Consider the following 17,632-nt stretch of genomic DNA (forward strand, 5'->3'; position numbering starts at 1 on the left):
GTTATTAGTTTTGCCGGTGAAAAAAAATATATTGTGACCTGATTACAGCGCTGGATAAAAAGGTACAAGATTCATAAAAGTTTTTACAATCCAGAAAATGAGTTCTGTTTTGTTTTCTTCTGTCATTGATATTGTGAACTGTGAGATACAGATATTGAGATGGCTGTTCACATATCAAAACATACAAATTAGCTGAAGAAAGCGCCAGAAAAAAGAAAAAAAAAGGCTCTTCATCAAGATAATGTGTAGATAATTAGTAGTTTCTCATGTGAAGAGATCATTGAGAGGTGTTTTGATTTTAATTTGTGCATCTTTTCTTATCTTTCCCCACATGCTTTGTAAGATGTTTGTAAAATAAGGGTGTCTAGTTATCTCATGTAGAATGAGCCAAATGATTTGGCATGACAAAAAATTAGAAAATAATGAAAAAATCTTACAATTCATCCTAAGGTGAAGCATAGATATCTGAAGCAAATGTTATGGCAACTTATGTGTCACCTCATGGTGACACTAAATGAATATTTAGGATATCACCAAAGCCATCAGGATTCATCAACCGGGATCTATGACTGCCAATACCCAAATTTGGTCAAATCCATCAAGTAGATTTTAAGATAATAGAAAAGACCAACATAAACATTCTATCTTGACATTTTTTTTTCTGAGTTGGACGTTCTAACCTGATGTGATTTTGGGGCATTATGACCAAGAATCATCAACAATTCTGCATTGATTAAAATCATCCTTGTCTTTTGTTCAAATCACTGTAAACTCTCCCTCTGACTCACTGTAACATAACCTCTATACATGTCAGGCACTGATGCACACGGAAGCCTAGCAGCTGATTGCAGAATTGAAAAGCAATTTTATTCCCATTGTTATACTGGGACCAGTTGTAATTCAGAACCAGCTCTTGATACCCAACACTGCCGTACACCCCACACCCAGCCCCACCAAAGACAACATACGCACGCACGCACGCACGCACGCACGCACGCACGCACGCACGCACGCACGCACACACACACACACACACACACACACACACACACACACACACAGAGATTTCTCTTCACTAAGCCCACAGCGTAAACACTGTAAATAAGCCGGCTCCTATCGACAGAGGAGGCTATTATAATAAAACTATCCCCAGCTTTATTGAGGTGTAAGCTGCGTCTCTGTTGGCGTGAGTAAACAGATTCGCCCTGGCATCAGCACTTCTCCCCAGTGCACAAGCCTGCGTCTAGGCAACTGTGGCGTTGGTCACAGTTACCATGGAGACATATTCTCGTCAGCAGTGGCTGCATCAAGGGGTGGAGATACTGTGATATGTGACAGCTATGAGATACATCAAGGGGTGATGAGGTTTGGATATAGACAGTGGCAGTGAAAAACATACGGTAGTTACACACAGAGTACGACAAATAATGAAAGAAATCATGAGAAAGACAATGATATAGAGGGAGAAAACAGAGAGAGCAAGGTTCCCACTGTGGTCCTGATGTAAAAATCCATGACTTCTCTGTGACTTTCCTCAGCTTTATCAGAGTGCTTTCATTTATTCCCTCCTGGTTCGTTAATGCTGCTCTTCAACTCAGCAGAAAGTGTTCTAAAATTACAAGTTTCCACATTTCTACAGCCAGAGAAAACTAGCTAGAAATCATCTAATGCAGAGCAATAATGTGTAAAATACATTCTGGTACTTTCTGTCTGAGCTGGATTTTGGACGTTATATTGTTTTGGAAGTCCACCAGCATGCCGCAGCAGCATCTTCTCCAGGAGACGCTCTGTCCTGGATTACAGTCTAGACGGGCTTGGCCGGCCCGGGAGGAGACAGCACAGCCAGGCGTGAGGCGTGATAACCCACATACACACTCTCCGTCTTTCACAATTTACTACAGTCTGTCATTCTGAGTTGAAGCCAAAATGACAGATTCAACAGGGAAGGTAGAAGAGAGGAGATACTTGGAGAGGGAAAACTACTTGGAAGTTAATAACAGGAATTCAAAATCGCTGCACTCAAGTTGTCATCCTCAGTTGATGACAGCATTTATAGAGCGAGGCAGGGAGGATGTTTGACTGAGGTTTTACCGTTCCTGAGGGGCACTTGATTTTTTTGCCTGACACTTAAATTGCATTCAATTTGAATATCAGGTATTCGGCTGATGCTCCACTCCACAAAATGTGCGGAGTGGATCATTCTGAAAACAGGGAGGCTTTTATGTAACTCTGACGTAGAACAGCAACGTACAATTATTTTCATTATCTATAAACCTGCCATTTATTTTTTTGACTGATCAATGAATCATTTGGTCAAAAAAATATGTCAGAGAACAATAAAAAATTACAATTTCCTAAAACCTGAGCTGACATCTTCAAACTGACATCTTGTTTTGTCTGACAATCCAACCCCCCCAAAAAATTCAATTTATTGTCATGTCGGACAACAAAAAGCAGCTTATCCTCAGAATTTAGATGCTGGAACAAATCAACGTTTGTCATTTTTGCTTAAAAAAATGACTCAAACATTTATTTGTCATATCAAAACAGCTGCTGATTAAATTCCTGATTAACCGATTGATGAATTGACTCATCGTTTACACTCCTCTCTGATGTTCTCACTTAACAACGTATTTTTGTTAATGCTGTCAGACAACAAAACAAGCATAAACTAGTGATTTAATCTGAGTTATCCTAGTAGGTAGGTAGCGTTTGCTGTATTAATCATATCAATACACACTCTTTTATTATAGTGCAGTCATGTAATGACAGAAACGTAGTGATATGTTGGTGACAATACGTTCTTTGGCTGTTTCAAAACACAAAGTAAGTGACCACAGAGAGTCTGAAAAAAGCCTTCCTAACACAGGCAGTGATTCTGTGTGCGCTCTGGAGCTCAAGCACTCACCGGCAACTGTGAGCACCCGCAGGGAGATCATGCTGTGAGAATGAAGACAAGTGATGTAGTCCAATGAAGATGAATAGAGGACTGGACACAATGTCAAAGCAGAGATCTAGCTCTCTCTGTGCTGTCTGACAGTCCTCTATAGGTCTGACCACTCAGTGTGTTCATACAGTGACATACAATGCACTGATTCTGAATTGCACAGTATACTGTGGAATGCATGTTAACAAAGAGCACAATAACTTTTAAGCCAAGGTAGTTTTAAAGTCTAGAGTTTTTCACAAAAGGTAAAAGCGACACAGGTAGAAGCAGGAGAGTGTCTGGCTTTGTGGATGTTTGGTCAAAACCCTCTTTTTTTGGTGCAGTATTGAGCTTTAAATGTAAGGCAGTAGTTTGGGGGGCTGTTTTGATAAACTGATTGATTTAATATCATATAGTGATGTGACAGCCTCTGCGTAATTTGTAGGCTGTGAATTAGATGTTTGGGGCAAACCCTGGGGAAAAAAACCAAAATCCATGACTGCCACAAACTAAAAAGGAGAAAGAAGATGTTTTTGAGTTGTTTTGGTATGTTGTTTGTCCACACTTAGATGCATATTATACTGTGTTAAACATAACGCCCGTCATGCCTCTTTTGCTTCTGGAAATCCAGCATGCTATCTAAGGCTGCTTTCGGAAACCCTCACTCTGAGTGCTGTTGGAATGGAAATTGGAATATCCAGAGCACTGCGCTCTCAGAGTGCCAGAGCGCACCCTGGGCACTCTGTTTGGGGAGACAGAGCATCAGAGCGCGGGACAGAGTGAATGTGTGATTAACTACACTGTTCGTCAATTCATGTGGAAATAGAACGCTCCGTTTCTCGGACAACAGCTCTTTCAATTTAATGTAGAGCGTCAGATTAGATTTACAAATGCAACCTAAATCACACATTGGGGTGGCATGATACCTGCAGAATCTTTGTGTAAAAAGGGTTTTTGTTTGACTGCAGGTCACAGGTAACATGGATGCAATACCTTCTAGTGAGGCAGCAGTTTCCTGCTGATAAACAGGTTCAAGCCAGACAATCATCCTGTAGCTTTGTTTTATCAGCCGGCAGCAATGTGACTGCAAAGACCATTAAGGCTGTAGCAATTGTTTGTTGTCTTCTTCCATGTGAATGTAAGGGGTTTAGGCAAAGGGCACATTCAAGCCATTACCTCAGACTAGAGCCCCCCAGGACTAAAGCAGACCTTCACTTCTTCAAACAAATGGACCAGACAGGGTCAGCAGAATGGCCGCGTGAGTCACGCTACTCTAACAGTGAGGTATGTCACTGAAAATGGAGAAGTTAACACCACTTTGGATGACTGACCTCAGAGCAACTCAAGGTTTTGGTTGCAGTCTCTGAAAACAGTCAAAGCAGAGCAGTCCGAATGCAGTTCAGTGACAGAAATGACTGTATCTTGTATATAAGGGTAAATAATATACTTATTCAGTAAAGTTAATGTTTTTCATCCCAATTAATATCAATGTTTTGCATGTTGTTTTTCTTACTATCAAAAAGAAGCAGTGCAATCCAAAAATAATAAACAACAAACTGACTTGTCATGAGGCAATAATTCGCACTGTGGACTCCATTTATCCTCTCTCAGCCTTAAAGAGCTTGAGACTAACTTCATTTGTGTGATTATTTAATTGTAGCTTGTTTAGCCTCAGGGCGGAGTGGTTACGAAGTTACCCAGCTCATGTTAAAATGACAAGAGATGAAAAGAAAAACATTTACAGGGTATTTTCTTGTGCCTGTATGTGGTGAGGGTATGCCATAAACACTTTTGTGTTTTCTTACAGTCATCCAGCAATCAGACTGCAGACAGACAGACAGCATACTTCACATACATACAGATACAGCCGGGTAAGAAAGGACACAGCATCTGCCATGTCATAAATTCTTTTCGTACCTAAAGAAGTTAAACCTGACCCCGGCTCAGGGCCAACAACAGCACATATGTAGTCTCATATACATCACACCTGTCCCTAACTACAACTGTTAGAGTAGAAAAAAACAACTTTCAAGGCTGTGGAGAGTTAAGGGTCCCCTCTATAAAACCCAGGATGGTCTCTAAAATGTGTCCACATATGATAAACCCGAGTCGACTTTAACTTGAATAAATCTGCAATCCACACTTTTGCCTAATGTCAACCTGTGTCCTTACTGACTTCAAACCGTTTTGGTCCAAAAGCTTTCAATCTGCTCAAAAATACAGCATTTAGACAGCTTTCATTTCCAATAAATTTGTGTTGAACTAATTGTTTAAATTGCAGAACTATTTGCTTTTTCTTTGTGCCATTCCCACTTTAAGCTTTTATACTCAGAGGATCGCTTAATCTACAGATTTTCTTATTTAATCAAAAGATTAACCAATTTGGCTGTAAAATGTCAGATAAAAATGACAAATTCTCCTTTCAATTTCCCACAACCCAAGGGGAAATCTTCAAATTGTCTGTGGTATCCAATCATGAGTCCAAAATCCCAAACTTATACAGTTTGAATTGTATATATGATAAACAAAAGCATCATTTGAGAAGCTGAAAAACAACAAATCTTTTTGATTTTTGCTTGAAAAATGAATGAAATGATTAACAGATCCTCAAGATAGATTCTGTGGGAGGGATAATTCAATGTTTCAGAAAATCTCCAAGCAACCGAGTTTGACTTGACTGCGGCATTTTTAATGTGATTAAACATTTAGGGGAAAAAAACTTGAATGACTTTAAATAAGTTTAAATATATTGTTTTCAAATGCTAATAAGCCATATCTCTAAACCTCAATACCTCTGTACACCTGTGATGACAATTTTATTTATTTTTTTTTGCTGCAATTTAATTCTGTGGACCAGCCAATGGAAAACCTTTTTTACTAAACAGAAACCTACTTAGTAGTAAGAATTTTAAAAACTCTTGTAAAATGATGTGTTTCTCTTGTCTGATATCAGACAGGAACGCAACTCAATACACCCCGTTTCCATCTTCAGTCTGACTTCACTAACCATTTTCTGTGGGGGAGCAGAATTCGATTTCCCCTAACCGATTACCAGAGACTAACATATCTGCCTGAATCTTAAATCATTTTAAGTCCACACTAATTCCTAGACATGCCAACACACTGGTTCTTTTCAAGAGTGGAGCGCAGTAAAGAAAAAATCAGACAGTATTGTTGATTTAGAAACAGCCTCGATTAGCAGCGTCTATCTTCTCTTGTCTTTAGCGGCCGTCATTCTTTTTATTACCCTTCAGTGGTTCCTGCGCACAACTTGACAACAGCTCGACACCTTTGTTAGTCCTGCCCATTGAGCTGATTGAATAGATTGTTTTTCAACCACTGTTTGATGTCACACTGCTAGAAAACCAGACAACTTTACGGATTTAAAGGTGCGGACCCAGGAAAGTATTTCTCTCTATCCATGGCTAAATGCAGACACTACCTTTAAAGAATCCACATCTGTTTGATTCATGTGTAAATCTTTTGGGTCTAACCCTACCTGAGGCAGCCGGACGTGTTCTTGAAGACGGTGGTCCACTCTGCATCACGGGGCTTTGAGTCCTCGTTTGGCTCGTGCTCCCACCCCGAGTGGGGAATAATGACCTCGTTGGTCAGGGTCTGCAGACCGTGGTTGATGATCACCATCTTCAGCGGTTCATAGGACGACAGATTCCACAAGGTTCCTGTAGGGAGCAGAGGAGGGAAGACATAACAGAGAAATTAAAAGTCATATTAAGAGAAGAGTGATAAGAAGGGTAAAAATAGGTGATTTGGAAAGAGGATTATGAAGCGAAATGGGGAGGATATAAGAGGAATAATAAGAGGAGGGATAAAGATGAAGGAATGGATAGGGGGAGAGATATAGAGAGAAAGTATGGACGGAAAGTGAAAGTGATGCAATATAATGACAGCTGTACAGCAGCCAAACACACTGTAGAGCAGACTTTAAGACTGCAATCAAAACCACATTTAGATTAACAGCACAACACATTTCAAATAAATAATATGATATCAACCAGCCATATTGCACTGTATAAAAACACCATAATAGTTTTATTACTCTCCCCTGAGGGCTTAGCTGACTGTCACTATTTTGTAATCAATACTGAGGTCATAGAAGACTTATATATCTCTGTGATATTTCCAGAATATTCTTATATTATTGCTATAGGTGTCCAGTGAGGACATGGTATCATTATGATGCTTTATGGTATTTCTCAACTAATGCAGCATCACTAATGGCAAAATATATTACTTGGACCTTAATGCACTCATATGCTGTGTTATTAAATGAAAATTAACTAGTTCAGCAAACAGCACAGAGATGGTGTGTATCCATTTCCTCTATTTTCTCTCAAACAATCCAAGCAGCAGAAAGAGCATTTTCTATTTATCTGAGCACCTCTGTAACAGGCAGCCTATTTTATACTTCTGCAAAAGAGGTAAGCGAAATTGAGCTGCGTTTGTGCATCCTGAGGTTTCACAGCAGAGAAGAAGCCAGAAAAAGCAGAGAGAAGAGGACATTTTTGGCAGCATAGCCAGGCAGCAAACCCCACAAAAATATATGCTGCGTTAAAGCATCAGCATCAGATGGGCTTTCACTCAGACGCATGGAAGCTCTGGAGCGAGTCAGGCTCTGGTTTGAGGAGAACAAAAAGTTCATGTTTGAAAGGGGTTGAGTTTCTGTTTTTATTAACCCATCCCCCACGTCTCTCTCTGCCTTCGTTTCTCATCATCATCATGTTACGCCAAAGTAAGGGTTTACAAAGTCTGAAAGTTTCCAAAGTTAAAAGAATGCTGCAATAGTTATTAACAGCTCCATTTTGCGTCGTACCTGTAGATGTACAGAAAACTATCTATGGAACTTTGATACTGAAGCAAACTTAAACACATAACAGTGTTTCTTACAGAATTACAATGTGTTACTGTCAAGAATTACTGTGGCCCCTCACTGAATTCGAGTCTGTGATTACAGAGCAGGCAAAACTTGTCATGAGTTTTTTTTTTGTCTTTTTTTTCTTCAGCAGCAGTTTTTAGGAGTTCGAGTTGCAGGGAGAATAATTAATCTGCCAATCGGGTTGGAGCTGTTCAGATCAATGGTTGAGAGGAGCAGCTGCTCCAGAAGAACAGTTAAGTTTCACTTCCACTGCGTTCTGCTGCTCCATCTGTGCCCAGAGTTTGCTCTGCTCTCTAGGAAAGGATGATAAGTGAACGGTATATATGTTACAATAGTGCTCCTAATGAGTGGTCCAGCTCCAAAAATAGAAAATCATTATGTGTCTGCAGAAGTTATAATCATGGCAGGCCATCACAAATAAATGAATGTGAGGGAAACTCTGCATTATGTTTATCAGGCAGGTTCTGGAGACATGAGACAAGAGTGTCTTTTTCTATGATTTGCTGATGTTTCGTCCTTTATTCAGTTCAAGTCCTACTGAATCTAAAAAAAATGTGTATCAAGTCTGTGTGTTCAGATTTGAGTTCTGATTTATATTACCTTAATTTGCTGCATGAGCTGTGTGTCACAGCCTCTGCTGCTGCCAATGACTGCTGGCTGTGTTGGTTAACAGGGCAAATCAGCAAGGCAAGCAACAATAAACAGCTTCCTGTTGTGTTTGTCTTACACCTCACACAGTAACTTTGTCTTAGCTCACTCCCCTCACAGCCCCTTCAACTCCCCACTGGGGAGGCGCCTCAGTATAAAGAACTAGAGCACTGAGATTAAACAAACACACATTCACACGGAAGAGCTCAAAGACACATGCACTTTGCATTTATAAATGCACGGATACACTTGTGCACACACATGCAAAGACTCCCACAGTCTGTGATTCCCTCTTGTCCCACAATAACAGACCATTAGCGGAGCAGTGAAACTGTCATACTCCCTCTCCCTGTTCTTTAAAATGGTTTCTGTACATTTTCCAGATGGTCAATATTTCCTACGTTAAGTCATGCTCTCTGCACACAGGAAGGAAAAAAAAAAGTCTCGGCAGACAGACCAGGGCTAAAAATAAATCCAAGCCTTCTGGTGTGGTTGTGCATGGAGAAAACTGGTTTCCTTCGCCAAGACACTACAAAAGGAAAAAAAAAAACAAAACCCAAAACTAATTACACTAATCCCCATACTGTGTTCCTGTGATATTATACGTTTGAATGCAGCTCATGACCTTTGCCACTTTAGTCCCTCACCGTCACATCTCTATAGTAACCATATTATATAACCAGGCAAAAAAACCCACCTCAATTCTCACTGTGGTTACTGCTGGTGACTAGACTGGCTTCCTGTGCGTCAGAGACTACCAGGCTACCAGTATCTTACTGGAAAGCTGTTAGATGTGTAAGCTGAGGTGTGGCTCTGCTCCGGGCCACTTTCACACACAAATCGTCGGTGTGATGCCAGATATTGAACACACACTAAAGCCTCAAATCAACTTAATATAATCCTCAGTGCTTAACAGATCATGTTAATGGGACTGGATGTGTTCAGTGAGAATATTTTGGACAGTGTGGACGCTCTGCTATAACTTAAATAAATACTCCCTATAGACCTTGTATGACCATGAATAATATTGCACTCTCAAACTATCCACTTGACTCACAGAGCTTGTTGAGAGCAGAACATGTCCTGAGAGTAAACATTGCCTGAGAGACACATTTCGGGGCAAAATGTCCCCTCAGCCTTTAACAACCAATATTCAGGTAATTACACTGTTGAATGAAGGCTGGTTTAATTTTGTGCTTCATGCATTTACTGTAAATTTCATACCACTACAAATTCAAGATTGATTTTTTTCCCTAGCACTTTCATGGTATGTTAAACCTGGACGAAAACACGGTGAGATTTTATTTAATAGAAGCTTTGATTGAAGAAATTATACCATTTCTTTTTTTTAAGATGTTTGTTTTCTGACTTTATTGCATATTGTTATCTACCTAGACCTACACACCGCAGTGTGTCTGTTTTTGTGTGTAGGTGTTGAGTCAGTGCATTATATTATAGTTCAGGCTATAGATGGCTCTCCCTTTGAGTGGCTCTTGATTTTCTGCTTCCACTGATTGCACATTTTACACACTTTTGTTTGAAAATAATAAAGTACACCCTGTAACCGTTATTATATAAAATCCTTTCATACAGTTTTCTCTTTATAGCTGAGACATACTGAAGGTGCAACTCACAGACAACTTCACATTGCATACTGACAATGATTCATGTGTTCCTGACTCATTAATAAGATATTTCTCATGGCAGTCAAAGACATAATTAAACTTCATTAAACGCACACATTTTTACATATCCATTTGCACAAAAGTGAGAGAGCCCATGCTACACTTTTGAGAGTTGATGAATAAATGAGTGATCCAATACAGGACCCCCTAAAAGCTTAGTATTTCACCTGAATGGGCATGGTTTTACAGGGCATAGCAGTGCATGCCTCAGTGTGCTCCATGCTCTGGCTGCACAGTCATGAGTTTTCCACCCTAACTGATAACCTGTTTGCAGCTTTGTAAGACAGCAAAATAAAAATCCTGAATTATTTTTGGTTTGATGAAAATGAGAAGGTGGAGTGAATGGCAAAAAATAGAGCTATTTTATTTATAAAGCTTGAAAAATTAGACTAACCAGACTGAATATTGCACACATACACACATACACACAATATGAAATTGGTTTCTTTGATGCATTTCAAGTATGAAGGCATACAGAATATACAATTCTTGTGTATTTACTATTCATGGATATTTGCATATTTGATCTCAAACCTATGTGCTGGATATGGAAACTGACAGTCTGCCTTTTGGGCCCATTTGTGTATCTGCTGATGCAGATACTGCATGCAAAATACAGATTCTAATGAGCCTCATCTGAGTAGATGTGTGTTGTTGGACATTATGTAGTCCATCTAAATGTCAATATATTAAAGTGCTATATTTAGTTGTGCATATATTCCAGTACAACAATATGATGGGCAAATGGAGAATTTATCAGAGGTCAGATAAAAACTTTTTTTAAAGTCTGCAGGGAAGTCTAGCTGCAGTTGCAGGCGTGCCAGCAGCTGTGTTGTCATTTTTTTATCGATACACAAAACCCAGCTGCTCTTTGCTAAAGTCATTTGCTGTCCTCCGGTACTAACCACAAAAGGAAAAGTCCTTCTTGTCGTATTATACCTTTAACTGTATGCCCTAAGTATAATTTTCCCCCCATAGTTACATACAAAAAAACAAAACAAAATCATCTCTGTTTGAGGTTACAGTTAGACGTAAGGTCTCCTGTCGGTTTAATCTGAAATCAATTTTTTTAGATTACGGGGTTAATCACTTATCAAAAAAGTGATGGAACAACCAATGAGAGCCAATGAGAACACGCATCAGGCATGCAACATTCTGTATGACGTAAAGCACCACCCCCGGGTGAAATATGAAATTTTTAGGGAGTCCCGACCCCAGACAGTAAAAATCCAATGAAGAAAAAGTTAACAAGATGTGATGTCTGGGTCCAAAACACCATGGAAGCCATATGAAAAACAGATGGAAAAAGTTTTATTTTTGCAATCTTACTCTGCTGTTTGGTCTTTTATATCCGTATTATCTGCTCTGTGGTATTGTTTTTAGTAAAACACCCGCTCCTTCCCTGAAGCATATTTTCTCCACTCTCCTTTTTTACGGGGTGGATTTTGTCATTTCTCTCAACCACATGCATGAGAGTACATGGGAGGAAGTACCAGCATCCAGGCATGAATCATATCAGCAACAAATGTGCGGTGTGTGTGTGTACTCTGGTATGATGACAGCTCGCTAACATTCGTGCCTGCCTGCCAGGCTGACGGCTTGATTACCTCCATTGTTGTGTCATTAGAGTCAGCTTTACTTGTGACAAGTAACATTCAACATGCAGCCAACACACAAGGGGCAACGTGAGCCTGAGGAAGAAAAGTGACTTGTGACTTAAGGGTTTTTGTCATACACTGTTTAAGAAATATTTAGTAGCTAGGAACTAATTTATGAGCTCTGCAGTGTGCCACAAATTTTCTTTCTGTGAAGGAAGAAATAAGCAGTGAATTAATAATCTACAGAAAGAAAAAAAACATTATTCGTTTGTATGATATAAAGTTTAACACACAAGCCTGATGTAAAGGCCTTTTGTGTGTGTCCTGCCATGAGATTAATGGTGCATGATGCCTGTAATTTACACTGTGCGTGTTGAGTGTTGTTTACATCATCATAAACACGTCCAACAGCCCATATCCAACATGGCTGAAAATTTATTTCAGTATACTGAATTTAAAATATACCAGCATCTATCTTAGACTTGTCTTGTGCATAAGAAAAAAAAGGAATATGCAAAAAGATCATTATGCACTTTTGTACCTCAAAGTAGTAACAGAACCTGAGCGTTGATTCAAAAAAGTACAATCCAATGATGCAAACTTTCTCCGCCCCTCTGGGCTGTTCTCCATCACCTCCAGTATTCCCGCTGAAACACTGCTCAGGCCCGAGGAATCAGTCAGCTCTACACTGATCACATATGCCAGAGGGGAGGAAAAGGCATGTCTTTGCGGTGGCTGTGATCCATCAAGTACGACAGGCATACAGCCCACAGACACAATGTTATTTAAGATGACAGAGTGCTATGGAAGTGACGATCTCCATCCCGCGTCCTGCCACTGTTTCAGGCCACTGATTCTATATCAGGTTTAGTCTATTTGCTGTCCTCTGTCAGCCTGTCAGGGGTGGGCGTGTTGGGGATGTCCTGCTGTCTCGTGGGACTGAGGCAGTCACCATGCAATCGTGATGTCAAATTTCCCTATAGTACACCTGGCACATCTATGATACTATGTGCACTGTGTTTAGATTTGTCAAATGACATCGTCATCTGCTTTTGGTTTAGTTTACTCTACTTACAGATTGGAATGTCAGCTGTCAAAATTGTGGTGCCTCAAAACAATAAAACTGCACATCAACTGTCACAAAAAATAAACAGCAGCCAACAGTTTAAATGAATAATGAACAGTGATCATGATACACAGTTGCTTGGAACTGAGTTACTTTAATTTTGTGACTATTTCTGTAACATTCTGTAGATCAACCACACCTCTTAACTGCTGCCGTCATTTTTTTAGGCTGGAGTTAAAAAAAGGATGCCTGAATCCTGTCCAAACCTCTCTGACACAACAGATCCCCAAGGACACTCCTCTGTCTACAGATATAAAACTAAATTCTGTACCACACTATATAAAATATCATTTTACATCTACGAAGAATAGCTGTGACACAGGTTTTATTTCTTGATGCACAGCTACTAAGGTTTACTAATTCTGATACAAGACCAAAATATATTGGTACTACCAAGTCCAGATTTACGTTACATCCATCAGTACCAAAAGTTAGCACCTGAGAGCGCATCTGGGTAAGAGTGCCTGGTTTGGACAAGAGGTGGAAGTGTCACAAATCGCCGTGGAGCCGGGTTCAACTTCAGACTGGAGGCAGCAGCAGCCTGAAGCTGGGAAGACCTGGCGAGCCAAAACTACTGCCACAGTGCTGATCTGCCAGCAATAATTTTGGTGTCTGTTTTATGTTATTTTTTTATTTTATTTTAGTAAGAGTCTAGTATCACTGCTAGACAAGCAGACATGCACACACACAAGCAAACAGCTTATTAGCTCTATGCGGAGTTAGAAAAAAGCAGAGAAGGCATATTGTGTTTTAGTCATACATCACCCCTGCAGCTTTTTCAAAAATGATATTTTTTGTTATAACAAAAAGTTAAGTACCAAAAAAAGTTATCACTGGGTACTGCTTACATTTGAACCATGACAGTTGCAGGTAATGGTACCTGTATTGGTTCACATGTTTATGGTACCCAGCCCTAATTTTATGCTATGGCAGCAATGTAAGAAGATTATGCTGAAAAACATTAATTAAAAATAAAGGAATGTGAGGAATTAAAAGTCTGATTATGGTAATATCTGGTGACTCCAGACATGACAAACTGTTTGTGATGTGGAGGACGATCAGAAGTCTGGATAATATTTCAGTCAGAATTCAGTGAACAGGGAGTTGAACAAGGCTAGGTCACTGTGTGTTCCATTTAAACTTAATAACCTCATAACCTGTATATGATTATGACATATATATATATGGGTACATAACAGCAGAGTCATAGATAACTGTAACCTGTTACTGCAATGTGATTAATCTGTTCCAGTAACAATCAGTGCAAACTACAATGTAATTAAGTCATTTGACAATGAAAAGATCAAGAGTGAAGTCCATACTGAACTGTCTCTGTGGAATCATATTCGTTTACAACTTTAATATACTTCCCATTAACAGCTCATCGTCAACCCAAACAAATGCACTTCTACTTTACATAATAATGCTGCTCAGACTGCCTGCCTTTAATCTGACTGTGCTCTCCAGTAGGATGAAAAAACTATTTAGCTCTGACGTGTGGGTGTGTTTTTTTGTCCATCATCATAGTAGCTTTAGTGATCACATCTTTATACATCCAGGACATTACTGTCCATTGGGAAAAGGAGTCACACGTTAAAATACTGAATTACGATCTCACTTATATTGTCACTTTATTTCCAAGGTTCTTATCTAATAAAGTCAGGATTTTCAGCAGAGCCATAATATAAAATTCAAACGCTTTATCGTGACCTTCCATAAGTCAAACCGCTTTCAAGATCTAAAAGTGTTATTCCTTTTCTGGTTTATTAATGTTGTTTATCTGCTGAGAAAAGTTCTAAAGGGGTAAACAGTCTGGTTGAGTTGACCGTGAAGAAAGCCAAACCCCCAGCAGCATGTAATCAAATGAATGTGTGAAAAAAGTTGTAAAATGCAAGTATATTAAAATATATTCCTGTAAACAGTGCTGGGAGTAACATATTACTGGAATAATAAATAACTGTCGCATTACTTTTGTAATGTGTTACAATAATATATAACTTTTAGGAGTAACAGAGTAATGTAACACATTAGTAATGGGATTCCAGTAATATTATTACATTTACCATGTCAAGTAACGTGTTGCCACCAGAATTTAAGTGTTTATTTTAATTTTTTATTGTAATCAGTAACACATTACTCTACACCAGTGATACTCAACGTATGGCTCATGGGCCAAATCTGGCCTTCATTAGGGTGCTGGGATACTCACTGACAATTTTTGTTATTTGCAGTGAAAAAAAATTATTCACAATGGGGTTTTTTTGTACTTTAAATGTAAATAACGTGCCAGGGTGCATAAAAGAGCATCAACATCGAGCTGTGGGAGAATCCCTGGGACCCCTCAATAGAGGCTGCTACATCTGGATTTACTCTTTGGCAAAAATGAGTGAGGATGGCAAACATCGAAAGGTTGAAACAGGCAATTTATTTATTATACAAACTGATAAATATTATTATTTATTAACTGGTCCCTGGTCTCCTGTCATTTTGCAAAAGTGACAAAGGAAGTTGAGTATACCTGCTCTAAATAGACAATAATACTGTGATGTAACATATCTCTTTCAAAATGAAAGTAATCATTAACATGTAATAAATTATATTTTGAAAGTAACTTGCCCAACACTGTCTGTAAACAGAACTAATTCAGCAACATCTTGTGAGAAAGTGTGTATAAATACACTATGCTTCAATTTCCTTGAAGAGGAGTATGCATAGGATGGGCTTATGAGTCTGATATGTATCTGATGCGATATGTATGTAGCAACAATCTTTCACTGTAGTCGGGTTAAACATAAACCTGTGATATGCTTTTGTCTTAAATCTAATCCTGCTGCAGGGCACGTTAAATATTACTACATGCCTCTTCAAACTTTTATTGCCACTAGCAGACAGTTGTGATTTGAAAGAGCTTGACATAACAAACAATGATTAGATCAAAACCTAAATGAAACAATGGGGAGCAAAGGAGACAAGTTTTGAGGTGAGTATTAACCAGATGTTACATTCCTCTACCTCTCCTTTACACCGTCCTCTCTCTACCTCTCTACATATACCTGGGTGTGAGAGCTGGAGGGACTGGGACCAGGACTGGGAAGGCGAAGGGCTAATTAAATTTTCCAGGCACCACTGGCAGGCATGTTGCTCTTCTAGCAGGGCTATTAATTTAGTTCTGCCCATTACTGTTCTCCTCCTCCTCCTCCTCCTCCTCCTCCCTCCTGTCCTTCTCTTCCTCACCCCTTATGCCATCCATCACACTCTCGGTGCTAAAGGAGGAGGAAGAGAAGGAGGAGGCCTTGGTAAGTGGACTCACTCTGTTGTCTGCTATGGCAAACGTCCACTAAAATAAGAGGAATGGAAGATTTATGTGTGTGTGCTTGTATTTGGGAGGGACCATCGGGCAGGGAGCTCAGGTCGATCCCCAGGAAGCAGTTAATGAAATGAGGTAGGAAGGACAGGTGAATTGTGCAGTATGCACACATATATGTACACACACACACACACACACACACACACACTCTAACACATACACTCTAACACACACACACAGGCCGATGATGAATTCAGCAGGTTTTCTAATGGATCCTGTAGGGGAACTCACAAGTGTATGTACGGTTTATACGTAACTTGGAATTTTAAAGGGTATCAGCTGAAATACACTGATACTACAGATTACTGCTTCATGATAAATCTATCAGTGTCAAATTTTGGTACCTGAAAGCGCATCTGGTTAAGAAAGTATAGACAAGAGTGCTGCCTGGAAGTGGACATCAAAGGCCGCCATTGTCACCTTCTCTGAAAGCCCAAATTATCACTGTAGTACCGATCTGCTGTGATAGATTTGTCATTTGGTCTATGTTATTGTCTACATTATTTCAGTAGTAGCCTAGTATCACTGCTAGACAAGCAGAAAAACATATGAGTGGTACTCATTCCTACCACGTGTTGTCCTATATACCAAGGAATACACAGAATAAATGTTATAACTGAGTTGAGGCCAGTATATTTAGCTCAATCTGTCCTGCTGTTAAAAATCAGATAAGGTCCTGTTAGTGTCACGCCTGCGGCATGATGGATACGATGCTGCTTGTTTGATCAAATACCTATTGAAGACCTATTGATCAATGCTATGCAAGTTATCTGTTACACTTTGACATGAATTGTTTCTAATGCAGTGTTACATGTTGGATTACAGTAGTTTATCAAAGGCTAATCTCAATTCACTTTGATTTGTATTCTCAACATCCCATTATTCTACTGATCGGACTGAATTACAGTAATCACTGCCCTTCAGTGTCCTTCTCTGTCCTTCACTGTCCAACAGCTGAGTGAAAAGTGAATGCCTGTTTGCTGCAGCTGTTTTATGTCAAATAGGAAAATGTGACCAACTGTGTGTCTTACATTAGGTTTATGTGCGACAATGTAAAAATACATTGTCGCTTCTGCTTTCCAGATAGAGCCTTTTTCCCAGCACACAATTTGACTTGCCATAGTAGGAAAATGACAGGTGTAATTATTAACACTAATGATTCCTAAGTACCATCAAGTGTAAATGATCAGAGGCCAGGAAATGGGACCTTAATGGAATGCAGCCATTACTAATTAATGTTGTTTATTACACCTGTGCTTTACCTCGTATGACATGCCAAAATGACTTCTGTGAAAACGGTTGATTGTGTGTTAATAGATGAGACCAAATCAATGGAGAACAAGTCGAACCCTCAAAACTGTATGTTTTTTTCTTCTGCTCTAAAA

At 39.4% G+C, this 17,632-nt stretch overlaps 1 protein-coding gene across 6 annotated transcripts in view; it reads right to left on the reverse strand.

Annotated features, from left to right (window-relative positions):
• Nucleotides 1-17,632, reverse strand: part of arvcfb (ARVCF delta catenin family member b) — a 128,175-nt gene that overhangs the window by 54,802 nt on the left and 55,741 nt on the right. For all 6 annotated transcript variants that reach the window (XM_042487462.1, XM_042487461.1, XM_042487459.1 and 3 more), the window contains one exon: nucleotides 6,426-6,609. In XM_042487462.1, coding sequence (XP_042343396.1) covers nucleotides 6,426-6,609 — 184 coding nt within the window. The remainder of the gene's footprint in view (nucleotides 1-6,425; nucleotides 6,610-17,632) is intronic.

Source organism: Plectropomus leopardus, chromosome 6 (genome assembly GCF_008729295.1).
Source record: "Plectropomus leopardus isolate mb chromosome 6, YSFRI_Pleo_2.0, whole genome shotgun sequence".
NCBI classification, from domain to species: Eukaryota; Metazoa; Chordata; class Actinopteri; order Perciformes; family Serranidae; genus Plectropomus; species Plectropomus leopardus.